Source organism: Triturus cristatus, chromosome 7, assembly GCF_964204655.1.
Source record: "Triturus cristatus chromosome 7, aTriCri1.1, whole genome shotgun sequence".
NCBI lineage: Eukaryota > Metazoa > Chordata > Amphibia > Caudata > Salamandridae > Triturus > Triturus cristatus.
In genome coordinates, this window is record NC_140590.1 from 461,562,234 (window position 1) to 461,577,506 (window position 15,273).

Sequence of the window (15,273 nt, forward strand, 5' to 3'; positions counted from 1 at the left end):
CATGGTCTCCTTCATTAGCTGGGACACACTATATTCTTCGCACATAGCCGACAGCTTGTTTAAAATGCGCCTCGGCGTGCTCCTGTTGCCACCCCCCTCGGGCCAAGCCTCGTTATTCAGTGCGCTTTTAGTTTGACAATGGCGGCCGGCGCCGCACACAGCACTCGCTAGACGCTGCCCCTGCATTCTCCACCAGACCATTCACAGGATTTTTCTGCTCCTTGCGGTTCGTGTCGGGTCCAGCAGCCGAGAAGCAGTCACGTCGGCGCAGTTCATTTCGGGTCAAAATAGCGTCAGATTGTTCAGGTGAGCCGTGACCTCCATGCCCACGCCCGTGTGTATTTCCAAATTGTACCCGTCCTCAAAGGGATGGCCCACTGCTCGTCTAAGATGATGTTGCCTCCCGATACACTCAGCGCTAAGGCCTCTCTGGGGGGTTTTGTTAGATGCTTGTGCTCGGGGATGCGGTTTCCTGTTTGCATGTGCACACCGTGTATCATACGGCCGATTCAGGCCTTTGGCGGCATCCGCTGGGATCCATTTGTGTCGGTCCTCCGGATCATTCTGAGCCGGCCGCAGTAGCAGACGATGCCCAATTTAAATTGTCCAGATTCACACAGCACTAAGGCCTCACAGGGTGCATTCAACACAAGCAGCGGAAGGATCCGGAGATATGCGATCTTTCGCTGCTCCTTACCGCATCATGGCTATTTGAAATATATACAAAGAAAATGTTTATCATGTCCAGGGGGATGTCACGGCAGCTTTAGAAAAAACACCGCATTACGCGGGGGGCCGGGGCAACTGCGCCAACCTTGAATAACTATTAATGCGGGCACCGTCATTGCGGAAGTGGCATCTCTTTTCTGCTGAGTTTAGAGCGTTTTGTTTTCCTTTTCTGGTTCACCAAGGCGCCTCAATTTTACATAACCTTGGTTGTCAGGGCAACGCTTACCTGCCCTCCATTAACTTCGCCTTATTTCAAGTAATCGGCCATGCGGCGATAAGTTAGGATGCCGCTACCACCAGATTCCCCTTTGGATGCGGCCCACAGGGCAGGTATTCGCACGTTTAGGCACATGACGTACCACAAGTGCATGGACGCTCAGACAGGGGAGAAAATAGAATTGGAAGGAAGTCATCTCGTAGCTGGTTATAAAAAGCTTATGGATGCGGATGCGGTAGTAAGATGTTCTACATTTTGTATTGCAGCGCTTGGTAGGAATCCCATCGGTTTATGTTATCCGGCAGTGGGGGAGAAAATATTGCTAGGAGTGTGGCCTCGTGGTAGTTTGTTTGAAGAGTTTTTTTCCATATAGTAAATGGTGACTCATAGTAGAAAGCGCTTTGTTTACGTTATCAAACACCAATGATGCTCAAGTGCACAAAGGGTGGCTTCATGGCATATTACTATGGAGAGCTTAGATGAGTGAACGAGGGGGGGAGGGGTGAAAAACGTTGTTCCAACCAGTCACAAATAAGGTTGCCCCCCGCCTCCCCAGACAAACTTGGTGCTGCTTACGTGCGTACTAACATTGGTGCACATAACATTCGACAATCCTCTATGGTGCCAGGAGGCATTAAGGCCACCAGTTGCCACTGCTACACTGTTTCTGTTTACACTAACACCAACGATAATGCACGTTGTTTTCCCTGCGGTGTGGACCACTGTATGTGTTGCGTTCATGGAAGGAATTTCATGCTGATTTTATTTTTAAGATACATCTGCAAAAGAGTCAGGTATTTTGACCACCAGATGGCACTGCTCCACAGTTGGAATGCACTGCTCCATAAAGCGGGGAACGTGCATTGCAGGGGAAGCGGAAGGATTAAGAGGTATAATCACGCTGTCCCCGTGGGGGGTAGGGGGGTCCCCTCCAATGTGGTGTCCATAAAAGGCAGTTCACCACACTATGGGGAATGTGAAAGGATTGCTTTGGTACTTGCACCTACAGGTGCGAACACGACACGGATTCAAAACGTTTAATGGTGCATTACAAACATTATATACGCAACGAGTTGTATTGTTGCCAATGTCTGGCTTGGCACGGAGAACCTTCTTCTAGGGCGGAAGAGGCAGAGCAGCCTGCCCTGAAACTGGGTAACCAAGGCAGAGTCCCTGCGTCGTCGGTACAAGTACGCATTGTGATCTCTGGCAGATCTTCAGTTTCCCCCTGAAATAAAGAAATTAAATAAATTCAGCAAAATAATAAACAATTCCCAATACCTCCAAAGGTTTTCCTTTCGATCTTATTTTTACTGAAGTACTCCCTACTCTTCTATCTCAGTTTGCCTCACTTTCTTCTCCTCTTCTCACTTTCTGCCTCATTCATTCCATACCTCTTCCCATCGCTTTTGCTCCTCCTCTCACCCTTTCCTACCAGCCTCTCTACTTCCTGGTACCAACATCTCCACCCCTCTGTAGGCTTTCTTTCCGTGGTCCCCTCCTACTTCCATTGCACGTGCTATGTCCGTAGTGTCCGCCCCTTTCCTCTTTTTGGGACGCTGTGTCCATCCCTACTCCTCCCACTATCCTCCCTTCCTCCCTAACCCCACCTTCCATTCCCTACCCTCATCTATTCTTACATCCCCTCTCCCCCTGTTTTTAACCCTCACCTTTCTCGGTTAATAATTCACTTTCTCTCCCCCTCTTTTTCTTCACTCCTTTTCCTGGCTCTCCTTTTTCTTCATCTTTCCCAGCCCTTGCTCCACCTCTTCTCTCATTTTCTTTCCTCCCTCCAGCTTCCCTCTATACTGTATCGGTCTTCTTACTACCCTTTCTCGTGTTTTCTACCCTCCACTGTTCTGGTCTTACCACCCCTCTTTTGCTATCACTCTTCTTCTTAGGAGCTCTTGTGGCTTCTCCTTGGTCTGCTGTTGGTGGGACTAGCAGTCGCTGGGGTTCCAGTTGTAGGGTTTTCAGTTGAAAGTTGGGCTCAGGGGAACGGGTCACGAGAGACATCTCTTTTGTGGGGTCTGGTCAGGGAAGATTTTTTTAAAGGGGTGAGAGGAGGAGGGGCGATAAAGATGCAAATCTGACATCTCGCTGAGCAGAAGAAAACAGAGTTTGAAATGAGGACTGACCCCAGGGTGACCTCGTGGATGCTTAGATAAATAAGACAACACATCAGCGGGGATGGAGAGTACCCAATGGGGAGATATCCATTTGAAAAAGAGGCAAAGCCGTAGAAGAACAAGGAAACCTGAAGTGAGGTGAGAGATAAGATTAGAACTGGAACCAAAAGGAAAACAAGCATTGAAAATGCAATAGGTCTCGCCTTTGATTAGGTTAAAGCCATTTGCTTTGCTAATGATATTGTACAGCAAAGCAAATGGCTTTAACTTAATGAAAGGCGAGACCTATTGCATTTTTAATGCTTGTTCTCATCCTATTTGTCCTTTCTCTAGATGGAGCACAGCCTCTTTACCAACCTCTTGGTTAGCTGAATTATGTCTTTTCACTGCTCGCTTTTAGAGAACGTTTTTCTTTTTGGTTAAGAACTCGATTAGAATGCATGCGTTTTCCAGCACTCCCCTCTGGTGCTTCTTTCACCGCGTTCCCTGCCAAATACACACCTGCGTGCTCTGCGTGTTCTTTCTCCCATGTAGTTCTTCCTTCGCGCTCTGTGTTACCGACTACCAATGGGCTTCTCCGCCTGTCCCTGTCTTGCAGTCTCCTTCTTGTGCATTTCTCCGTATCCCATGTTTCTCTCTCATGTCCTCCGCTCACTCCCCGTTGCTTCCAAATCCAACCCCTCCCTCGGGTGGTCTACACTATTGCTCTCCGCTGTTCTTTTTTAAATATATATTTATATTGGAGGGGCAGGCAGCAAATCGCTGCCAGCTCTCCACAAAAGCGATTTTGCACTCTCACAATTTCATTTTTTCCTAACTGACAGATCCAAGTGGCGCGCACCATGGTGTCACGTCATTTTGTAGGCATGCACACGTGCCGACATATGTACGTGCTTATTGACTAACACGACGGCCGATAGCAGCTGCATCATTGATCCTTTTTAATGGGAGATACTAAACAGCGATCAGTAAAAATACATTGCTTGTTTTACCATTTGCTGTTCAGAGTCGCCAAAAATCATTAGCAAAGCAATTAAAGTCCAAAATGACAGCCCAATTAACTTTGCCAATCCTTGTTTTTATTGTCAGAGCTATACTTTTAAAAGAGGTTAATAGTCATCTGTAACAGTTACATCATCGAATGCAGAGCCCATACACATCTAAGGGCTGAACCAAAGGTGCTAACCATCCAAACAATGAAATGGTCTGAGTGCTATGCAAAAAGAATGGTAAAACACACAAATAGCAGGACCTAGTAAAACAGCCACAATCTGAGAAATGTGTTTTCTTTATTTTCTTGCTTTCTCTATGCCACGTAAAAAGACTCTGATGCAAATCAGGAACTTTAGCCCACAAATGAACTCCTGCATACTGCAGAACAATTTTATATCCAACAATAAACATGCTGGAGGAAGACACATCATCAATCAAGATTGAGGGAGGGAGGGTGAGGTCCGGAGGTAGAGGGGGAGGCTGTTCCAGGACTTAGCTGTGAGGTGGGAGAAGAAGCGTTCTCCGCTGTTGCTTCGGTGGATGCAGAGATTGTGAGCGAGGGAGAGGGAGGTGGAGCGCAGGTGTCTGAAGGGTTGGTGGAAGCTCAGGCGGTGGCTGATGTATGCTGGTCCTTGATTATGCAGGGCTTTGTAGGCATGGGTCAGCATCTTGAATTGACATCTCATGTGGGCGGGGAGCCAGTGCAGTTTGTTGAGGGGTGGGGTGATGTGGGTCCGTCTGAGGAGGTCGAGGAAGAGTCTGGCTGCTGAGTTCTGTATGGTCTGAAGTCTCATCAGGCGGTTCATGGCGATTCCTGCGTAGTGTGTTGTCGTAGTCAGGCATCTGGTGACAAGGGCTTGAGCAACATAACTTGGTATGTTTAAAAGTGCACTTTTCAGGGGGGCATGGCCAAGGTGGAGACCCACGAAGGCACGTCTCTACTAGGCTCTGTGTACACCTAGTTCCCACTATGCCTGCATATCTGAACTTAATTCATCCCATGCAGCAATAGAGGGCATCAGAGACAGCGCTGACCAGACACGTTACAGATAGAGGGAGCCAAATGATCATGATGGCCCTTTACTTTTGATCAACTCCGTCACGCTAGCCAGTTTCAAGATGGCAGTCGGGCGGGGTTGTGAGCCCTGGAAATGTCGGCAGATGATGGACAGTGACTTGCCTCATGCTCAGTCAACGCAGTTCCCTTCCGGTGCCCACTACTGGGGATGGCCTGGAGTGGGACGGGTGGAGCCTGTACCTTGAGTCTTGAGTCCCTGCCACTGACGCTCACTATGGAAGGTGTCCCCACCGCTGGATTCTGGTGTGGAGAGAGGGCCCAAGGAGGAGAGTCCAAACCAGTGGTGAGAACCTGGAACAGCACCAGTTAACAACAATGACCAGGATTTTGTGAGGGGCCGACCCCTGAACACAGCTGCGCCATTATAGAGATTCATGGGAGGGGGTGAGGCACTTTATATTGTGAACTGGGGGCCACTGCCCCACCAACGGCTTTGTACCCACAGGGATGGGGCTCCTTTGTGCTGGAACCCTGATGTCTTTGTAATAGGGACCGCAGAAGACTGTGTTGTGAGCCACTGAGACAGCACCTTGCTTGGGAATTGGCAGTCCACTAGGGCCACTCAGCCACGTCGCCACTTGTGGTGTGGGTGCAGGCAACTGAAGCTCTGCTCCCGAATGCCTGGCCTTAGGACCAGACCACCACTTTGAGGAGAAAGACAATATGTAGATCAGTTTGTGACCCTGCCTCTATCCTTAAGGACTTATCATCTGAGTTTGCTACAGGCACTGCAACATCCACCATCTTAATTCTGTCTGCTGGTAACAGAGTTTCTCCTGGCTTTCGCCATCACATCCCACAATGCTCCTGGACGGAGCTGTGGTTTCAACACCTGTACATCGCCCTTTCTCATGGGAAAGTCCTGAACGGCGAGGAAAGAATGGCTGGTAACAGAGTGAGAACCCCCCAAACATCATCCATTAAGGACTTGCTCCAGAGCCACAAAGCCAACAAGGGTCCCCCACTGGAAGGTTTGCAAGTGGGACATGGGAGTCGCTTGGATGACTTTTCAATTCTCAGGTGCCGTCAACCAAAGACAGACTCCTCCTTCAGTAATTTAGGAAAGACTTCACCACCTTAGGACAGGATTTGTCTGGTAAAATCTCAGAACTTGATTGTTCTCTCCATGGGGTAGAATTTCAACGAGACTGGGCAGAGAGCTCTTTAGTAAAACAAGCACATAAGCAAGACTAACAAGTCTTTCAAATAAGAACATAGAACAACGCCAAAAAACTATAGTGGACAATATCGATGATTTAGTAAATCAAGTGAGACGCAACAGCATACGCCTGAGGGGTCAAAAAGGATATCACTGATAAAGATTTGGAGACTCATGTCCAAGCTTTTTTCGCCAACTTGCTTCAGCGCACATCTGACCAGCCGAACCTCCTAGACTGTACTCAGAGTTGTGTCCCTGATTTGCTGACATGGATCCATTGTTTTCCATTAAAGGAAAAGATTCTTTTGGAGGACAGAAGGCAAAAACTCCTGATCTTCAAAGGCAATGCCATCTCACTTTGTCAAGATGTTTGCGTCCACACTTTGACTCACAGGCGTGAATTTAGAGACATCATATCTTTTCTCCAGAAGCAAAAAAATCACATACAGATAGGGATATCCATTTTGACTTCACTTCATGCCTAAAGATAAACGTTACCATTGTCAAACATGTCTATGAAGCTAAAGAACTGTTGGAACAAGCCATACTCACCCACTGCCAACCAAACTTCAACACAGAATAGTAACAAGAACGACGAGTGGATACAGCCAAGGGCCACAGCTCAATTGAGAAGGGAACTTCGGAACTAATTGTGTCGGTGGGACAAAGAGACTTGGGCGCAATCGTCCGATAAACTCTGACCAAATTCACTTTGGCTAACAGACTCTTGATAACAGGTTGCTCTATCCTGACCATTGCTGCTATACGTCACTTAGCCTCCTACTCTGGCTCCCTGTCGGGTTGAAATGTTTGTAGAGTAGGTGGGGGTCTGCCAAAAGGTCGTGGAGCCAGCCCAACTTAAGCTCCTCGTTCTTGAGGATACTTTCATGTTCCTTAGGGCAGCAGTCGCGCTTTATAAATCCCTTTCATTTCATTTCATTTATGTTCGCAAAGCTATCATTAATGTTGCCAGTCCATCATATTGAAGGACACGGTTGTTGGTTTACGATATTGTGTTTTTTAAATTCAGGTACTTTCTGTTTTAACACAGATCATCACACTTCCCGTCCACACAGCTGATGACTCGGTTGGCAGAGCATGGGCGAGGAGAGAGGGAGGAATGTGGAGAGCGCACCCTGGAGATCATAAACATAGCACTGAGATGCTAAACTCTTACCTCATGCACATAGGCCTCTCAGGTCGTAGTTACCTGCAAATACCATGTCTCCCCCCCCCCCCCCCCCAACCATTATCTTTCTGAATGTTCAGGGCCACAACTCTCCAATCAGTCGACGTGCACTCCTCCAATGGCTTCGTCAAAAGAAGGTTGATGTTTTCCTCCTCCAGGAAACTCATTTACTGCAGAGGGACACCAAGAGCTTGAGATCCTATTGCTACCCACTAGGGCACTCTACATATACTACCAAAGAGAAGGATGTCGCCAAACTTCTCTGCAAGGGTCAGGATTTCTCATTGTCAGATTCATATACTGATAGTAAGGGTAGATGGATAGGCATATGGGGAACATTGGGCTGACTCACAGTCACAATGGTGGTAGTATATAGCTCCAACGAAGGCAAAGAATAATTTTTCTCAAAAGTTTTGCCCAGAGTTTCCCATTTCACCATAGGACACCTACATTTAGGGGCTGACTTCAACAACATACTCACCTCCCCCACTCAATAGATCACAGACTGGCCCTTTATCATCTCTACCTCCTCCTTCACTTACTCGGGCTCTCCTAGACCTCACTCTAGTTGACATTTGGAGACTCCAATATCTATCCGAAAAAGACTTCACGTTCTACTTGAATGTCCACAGAACACATGTGAGAATAGATTTCCTTTAATCTCTAGTGAATTTCAGGCCAATGTCCTAGGCTCTTTTATTGATGTTCGAGCCTATGGGACCAAGTCCGGTCTGGCTCCATGTCTCAATTCTCCCACCCCTTAACCCGATCCCATGCCCTTGAGTACTTAATGAGATTGTTTTTTACGATCCGGTGTTACATGAATCAATAAAAGAATCAATAGAGCAATACTATGCCACAAATGATAATGGAAAGGTTGAGGAGGCAACTTTGTGGGATGCTGAGAAAGCGGTCCTTTGTGGTGAGCTGATTTCTCACTCTGCGTCGTTTGAATGTGCAGCCAAACAGAAAAAGAAGGATCTAGAAGCTCAGCTCCAGTGAGCTGAACAAAAGTTGAAGCAGGCAGATTTTCAGAAAGTGAGGCCTGAAGTCCTTAGGATCCGGGGTGAACTCCAACAAATAACCATGAAAGAGGCAGCTCGTAAGCTGTTGAACATTTGCCAACGCTATTTTGAAAAAGGCGATAATGCAATTTGACTGTTGGCCTATAAAGTAAAACAATCTAAAACTAGCAACCACATTAAATAAATCATTGATGGCAATGGCACCAAACACTCCACTACAGATGACATCTTGAAAGATTTTTCTATTCTACACATCACTTTTCAGTTAGACAGCCAGAGACATCAGATTATTTATCTGATGCCTCCTTGGCATCACGAGGATTTCATGGCTCTGGAAATGGTAATTATGTCAGAAGAGGTTAAAGAGGCCATAAAGGCAATGTGAGGATGGAAGGGCCCAGGACCCAACAGCTTTGTTTTACAAAGCATACGCCAAAACCTTTACCAAACGTCTGCAAAGAGTTTTTAACTCATTCCTGTTGTGATGGTCAGTCACAGATTCTATAATGCTGTCCCATCTCACTCTCTTGTTGAAACCTGATAAGGATCCCACAGATTGTGGTTCCTATTGTCCAATAGCACTTCTTAATTGTTATGTAAATCCTTGTGCATCTATTTTGGTCTCCTGACTTCACCTCTCTGACCTACCATAATTTCCCACCAGCAATTGGGATTTTTGAGAGGATGACAGGCGGGCGATAATAGTACAATGGCATGCAATTTGATAGAAATAGCCAAACAAAATAGGCAGTCACTGGTCCTTCTCTCCCTTGATGCGGAGAAGGCCTTCAACCAAGTTGATTGGGAATTCATGCACCATCTTGGGGAATAAAATGAAGTTATTTATCCAGGCTTTCTATGTCAAACTGTCCACAAAAATAAGGATCACTGGTGCGCTTTCAGACCCTATACTCAGCCCTAGGGGCACACATTAGGGTTTCCCCCTATTACCATTGATGTTTGCACTTTTTAATGGAACCTTTGGTCCACCATTTAGCACGAATCCAGCCATCAAGGGCATTCTAGTAGGGACATCTGAGCACAAATTGGCACTATTTCCTGATGATATATTGTGCTTTATTACAAACACAGACTACTCCAAAATGAATTATCTGCGCTACAAATTAACTATAAGTCACAGGGTATAGGAGAGGCAGACCCCCAACAAGGAACCAAACATGGGGTTGAAAGCATGGATTTTACCTGGACAGGGTATCCACTTATATGTTTGGGTATCTATCTCCCACCTACGATCAGACACCTTTCCACTAGTAACATCCCCCTGTTGCTTCAGACCCTCTTCAAGGATCTTCGTCACAGGGTCAGCTCAAACTTTCTTGGGTTGGTTGGATTGTGAGCATGAAAATTAACTTCCTTCTAGGCCTGATATATGTAGTTCAGTACTTGCCCCTGCGGATCTCCTCTCCAATCATATCCCAGATTCGAGACCAAATGACAAACTTCGTCTGGAAGGGGGAAAAACCTAGGGTTTCCAAGAGAACCCGTATCCAGCCCTCAACTGACGGAGGCCAGGGCCTCCCTGATATACACTCGTATATGCAGGCGGCTCACATCTGCTTGGGACTGGAATCATGATCCGGAGCACAAAATCTGGATCCAAGTAGAGCAGGAATCTTCTCCTCTCACACTGTTGCTGTAGCTCCCACAGAGGTAACATACTTCTACTTTCCATGACCATTCTTTTAGAATACTGGCTTCAGGTTACTTGATAGAAAGACATTATGTCCTATCCCTCCCCTCTGACACCTATCCTTCACAACCCAGACTTTCTACCGGGCAGGGTTGATTCAACATTTTGCACATGGAACTTGAGGTCTCTGCCCAGGCTAAGTGACAACTTCAAGGATGGCGAATTTCTGACTTTGGAGGAATTACACCAACGATTCAACTTCCGAGCCACAGAAAACTTTAAAATAATACAACTGAGGCATTGGGCATCTAATAAGGGTGTAAAAGAGCACCTCCTCAGATCACCCACACAACTAGAAGCTCTATTTTTAAATAAAATCTAAGGGCATTCAACAGCCCCACCCCCAATCTAATCATTAATATGTACAGCTATGGGAAAGAAAATATGGGGGTGGAGATCACGGAAGACGCTTTGGCAGTGATTTAGCATCATGCTCTCAAGGGCTCGATTTACGCCCAACATAGGGAAAACACTTACAAGGTACTCGCTGGTTCCTCCCCCAGTTCAATTAAAAGCAAAGTTTGGGGGCTCGGATTTGTGCTGACGAGGTTGCGGTTCCTGTGTGTTAAGGGTGTGCTTAAATCAAGAGTTATTTGAGTGAGATTCCTTCCCACACTAAGTCCATTACAGAAGTTAAACTGCCCTTGCAGCCCTTAGTATTTTTGTTGGGTGACTCAGGAGAGAACCTCTGGGCAAACTCATCACCCACTCACTTCTGGCGGCCCGACTCTCGATTGCCCAATCATAGAAACATTCATCAGTCACCTCCCCCGTAGCTCTGTGAGGGAGCAAAGTCTCGGCCATCTTTTCGATTGAGAAGCTATCTGCCATAGTTCACAACAGGGTCTACAAATTCAATAGAATGCGGAGCCCATTCACGACCCACATGAAATACTCACATGTCCTGAGCTGGAAGGGGGGGAGGGGAACGGGGGCGGCGATCGAACGGTCCTGTTTGAAATCCTTAGATTATCCCAAATTTGCAATTTATCTTCACCTTCAGGGTCAGACAATAAACAATCCAGGTAGGGAGGACATGTGGTGCCAGTTGAAACTTTTATTAAGGGGTCTGCATGCTGTTATAGCCGCTACAGACCACATTTAGTGCGAGCCTGTAGAGGTGGGCCCTCTTCTTCATTACGTTCACCCACAAGCTATCCACTGCACATCTGGGATATTGTTTTCCTATTTGACCATTATGTGTGCATTTCGATATCTGTGTTCTATGTTATAAAATGGATGTTTCTTTTCAAACAAAGTTTATTTCACATTAAACAAAATGGCATATCCACCACTATGTACGATAGACACTTTAAATGCCGACAATGACCCTCACAGCAGGTAATCGCAAAAAATATTGCACCATTGTACTACTTGAAAGTGTTGTGCTGTGAAAAAATGAGTAATGCAAAGAAAAATATATTGGAAAAAAAATGCACTTTTAAGCACAGGCCTGAATAGGATTAACCAAAAGCTGCAAACTGCACTGCGAAGACACAATCTTTTACTCAGTAGGTCTCGCCTGACCCAGCGCATGCGCTGGTCTGGCGAGACTTATTGAGAGGGCTCCAAAAAGTGCTACCAGGCCAGCCTAGATCTACAGTGCATATGCGCGGGCGTGTGCCCTGCGCTTGGCCGCGATTACTTTTACTTTCGTGGCCGCAGGGCTGCTTTGATGTTTGATCGCGATCACTTTCGTGGCCGCACGGCCGCTTTGATCGCGATCACGTTCGCGGCAGCACGGCCGATTGGCATAGCCAATAGGTCTCGCTTTTGGGACCTTATAAGTATTTAGTTATGCAACTGTTGCATTGCTAAACACTTATAAGGTCGCAAAGGCGAGACCTATTGGCTGTGCCAATGCTTGTTTTTGTGTGTGATTAAGACTTCATCCTGCTACCCCTACTTGAAAGCATCTTGTTTTAGGATTCATTCAACCAAAATATCTATTGTACTTTCAGGGTTTTCTTTACCATGGCAAGCAGCTACAAATGTTGGTGATTATTTTGTTGTGCCCGAGACCTCTATCCTTGAGACAATGCTGTTATTAGGAACACAATGTAAAATATACTGACCCAGAACTAGTAGCAGGAACTAAACAATCTAGTTTGTCTGTCTGCCCTATTTTATCAAGGTTTCGAATTGATTTCTGACAGCTAATTTACATCAATGATACCCCACGTCCATTATATGTTTTAAACCTGCATAACAGAGTAGGCTGAGGAGCAGTCAGTTCATCTTACTGCCATATCGCATCCTAAACCTCATACTTTAATATGAATTACTACGTGTATTCATGCTTTTCTGAAAATAATAAAACATTGATCTCCTTTTGCCTTCTTAAACTTTGTTCTCCATTCTCTTACATTTTTGAAATACTGCATTCACTCGTTTTCGTTTCCTGAACAACAGTAAAACATTTATCTCATTTTGTCGGGTTTAAATGTTGTTTCCGGTTTACCATATTGTGAATACTATTGCCACTACATGGATAAAATCTTATCTGATTGTTGATGCCATCAAATAAAAGCAATCATTTGTCAGTGTAATTATAGAAGAAACACGCGCTCTGCTAGAGAAAAGGGTTAAGTTGCTTCTACAGTTAGCTTGATCAGGTTACAAGACATTATTGTGTAGTTAGAACAGCATACCCTTAGATAGAATAGTTTCAGTAATTCAATGTTTGATTGTAGTGTGAATTCAAGTGTATTTTCACCGTTTTCAAGCCGTGTTTGTCTGTGCTGAATAGGGGGGCTTCTGTGTACTGGAAAAATCAGTATTCTGCTAAAGACCAAATTCGGGCTAGTAGGTTCATTAAACCTAATTAACATTTTATGCACATGATAATTTGGCAGATACACCAGTCCAAAAAAGAAAAACGTTTTGGTCATAAACATTTATTTTAAATAATAGTGTTCTCTCTTATAAAACAGCTCTTTTATCACATTCTTTTGACTGTTCCATTGTTATAATATATGAAAACATTCACATTACAGCAGATGTCTTTGGCATTTACTTTCCATTTCAACTTGGCAAACTTTCAAACATCTTGATAAAAAAAGAAAGTCGAATTACAGAAAATAAGCATATAAATCACAGAATAATTCCAAAAGTATTAAATAACATAGCAAAACGTTATCAAACAACCTGCTTCATACACAAATTTGATAAATTCATTAATATGTGCATAAAATCCTTGATACGCGCCAACAGCTTATTCAAACGAGTGCATCGAAGATACAGAAGTGAACATTAACCAAAACGTATAAACGGCTACTGTAACATCACTCAAAGTTGTGCTACCATACCTGTACAGCTGAACAATGTATACAATACATTGTGTTATAAAATATTTTTCACATCCATTTCTTTGCAAATTGATTCATCTTGATTACACACCTCAATCATTAGTGTAAGTACATATCCAACTTTTTCCCAAAGTTCATATAATCAAGTCTCCAAAACTGCAAACAGTTCCTTTTAAAAGCACACATCTAAAACAAGGTTTCATGCAAAAAAAGTCAAAATATTTACTTAAAACAGCAATGTTTTTTATTGTACTGAATGTTTCTATCCATTCTTAAGCAGCATAATTGTCGAGAGCAAACTTAAAACCAAGATCGTGCTCTCCATTTCTTGTGTGTAGTTCTATTACACAGTTTGCTCCCGCTGAATTTCCCTCACTCTGAAAGGGACCTTATTTTCGAAGACGCCATAATAAATTCCACTCAGCTTTGCCTTCAGAGCTATGTTATTTTACAACTGTTTCGTGTACAGTCTTTTGGTGGGCTCTGTGGTGGACGGATGATCTTCACTTTCTTTAAACTATTCCTTTTGTTATTGTTATTGGCAGTAAGGGAATATGAACGTCCATGCATCATCCTGGCGTTCAGGCCATTGGCCATGGAGAAAGACTTGAGATGGCTTCTTAAGGCAACCGGAAGTGGGAGCTTGTCAACCAGATGAACAGGGGTACAAGATACAATGGCGCGGCAGCAGAGATCTTGCAAGTTTAGTACTGTAGGGGCAAAACATGGAAAAGGACATGACTATCTGAAAATGCAGTGATAACATAATATTTTATTTACAGAGTGTTTATAGCTATACACTATACAGAGGTCAGTAACTAACACTTTAAAACAGTACTTAACAATAAACAAGATAAAGGCGCGCAGAAGGGTGAATTAGTTAAACCAGGAAAAAGTAATAGAGCCTGTTAAGGATTCCTCATGAAGGAGATGAGATTTCAAAGAGGCTAAAACAATGGGTAAGGGGCGGAGTTTACAGTGAGAGTGTGTGAGAGAAGGGGAGTTCAAAAGCTTAGGGCACGAAATGAAAATGTTTTAAATCGGGAGGGAGCACAAGGGAAGGCACATTAAACTAAGAAGCAGAACGTAGGGTACTAATTGGAATATAAAGGTGAACAAGAGAAGAGAGATAAAGAAGGGATACACCGTGGACACATTTAGGGACAATGCATGGGAAGCAGGACTGGATAGAGAAAGAGAGAGGTAACCAGAGAGGAAATATAAGGTGCGAAGACATTCTAGCAGAGGGAAAAAGTTTAAAGAGAAGATGAATGGCAGAATTAAAAAACAGTTTTTAGAGGAGAAAGTGAACAGTCAGGAAGGCATTGCATATGTCTGAGTAGTAAAGTGTCAAAATAAACCAAAGGTGTACATTCATATATTTTGTGAGACCGATTAAAAGAGGTAATTGGTATAATTAGAAAATAAAAAATATATATTTATTTTACATATTCAGCATACTTGGCTATCATGAGTACAATGTGGAAAGTCTCTGCGCCTTGCTTTCTTGTTGAAGTCTGAAACACTAGTGTTCCAAATCTTGCAAAGAGCTGCACAAGCTGCAATTATATGTACTATGGATTCCCAAAGACTTCATTTTCAGTCTCTCATGTGTAAAGGTGTTATTCACAAAATGTTAGGAAACGTTTTTCGGGCGCTTCTTCTGGCCAATTCTCTAGTCTGTAAATACAATCCCTTTTCCACTGAGCCCAGTTTTCAACTGCCACAGAATACA

At 44.4% G+C, this 15,273-nt stretch overlaps 1 protein-coding gene across 1 annotated transcript in view; it reads right to left on the reverse strand.

Annotated features, from left to right (window-relative positions):
- Positions 1-13,107: 13,107 nt before the first annotated feature.
- Positions 13,108-15,273, reverse strand: part of RAB40B (RAB40B, member RAS oncogene family) — a 291,119-nt gene continuing 288,953 nt past the window's right edge. The window contains exon 7 of the mRNA XM_085616788.1: positions 13,108-14,248. Coding sequence (XP_085472914.1) covers positions 13,977-14,248 — 272 coding nt within the window. The 3' untranslated portion in view covers positions 13,108-13,976. The remainder of the gene's footprint in view (positions 14,249-15,273) is intronic.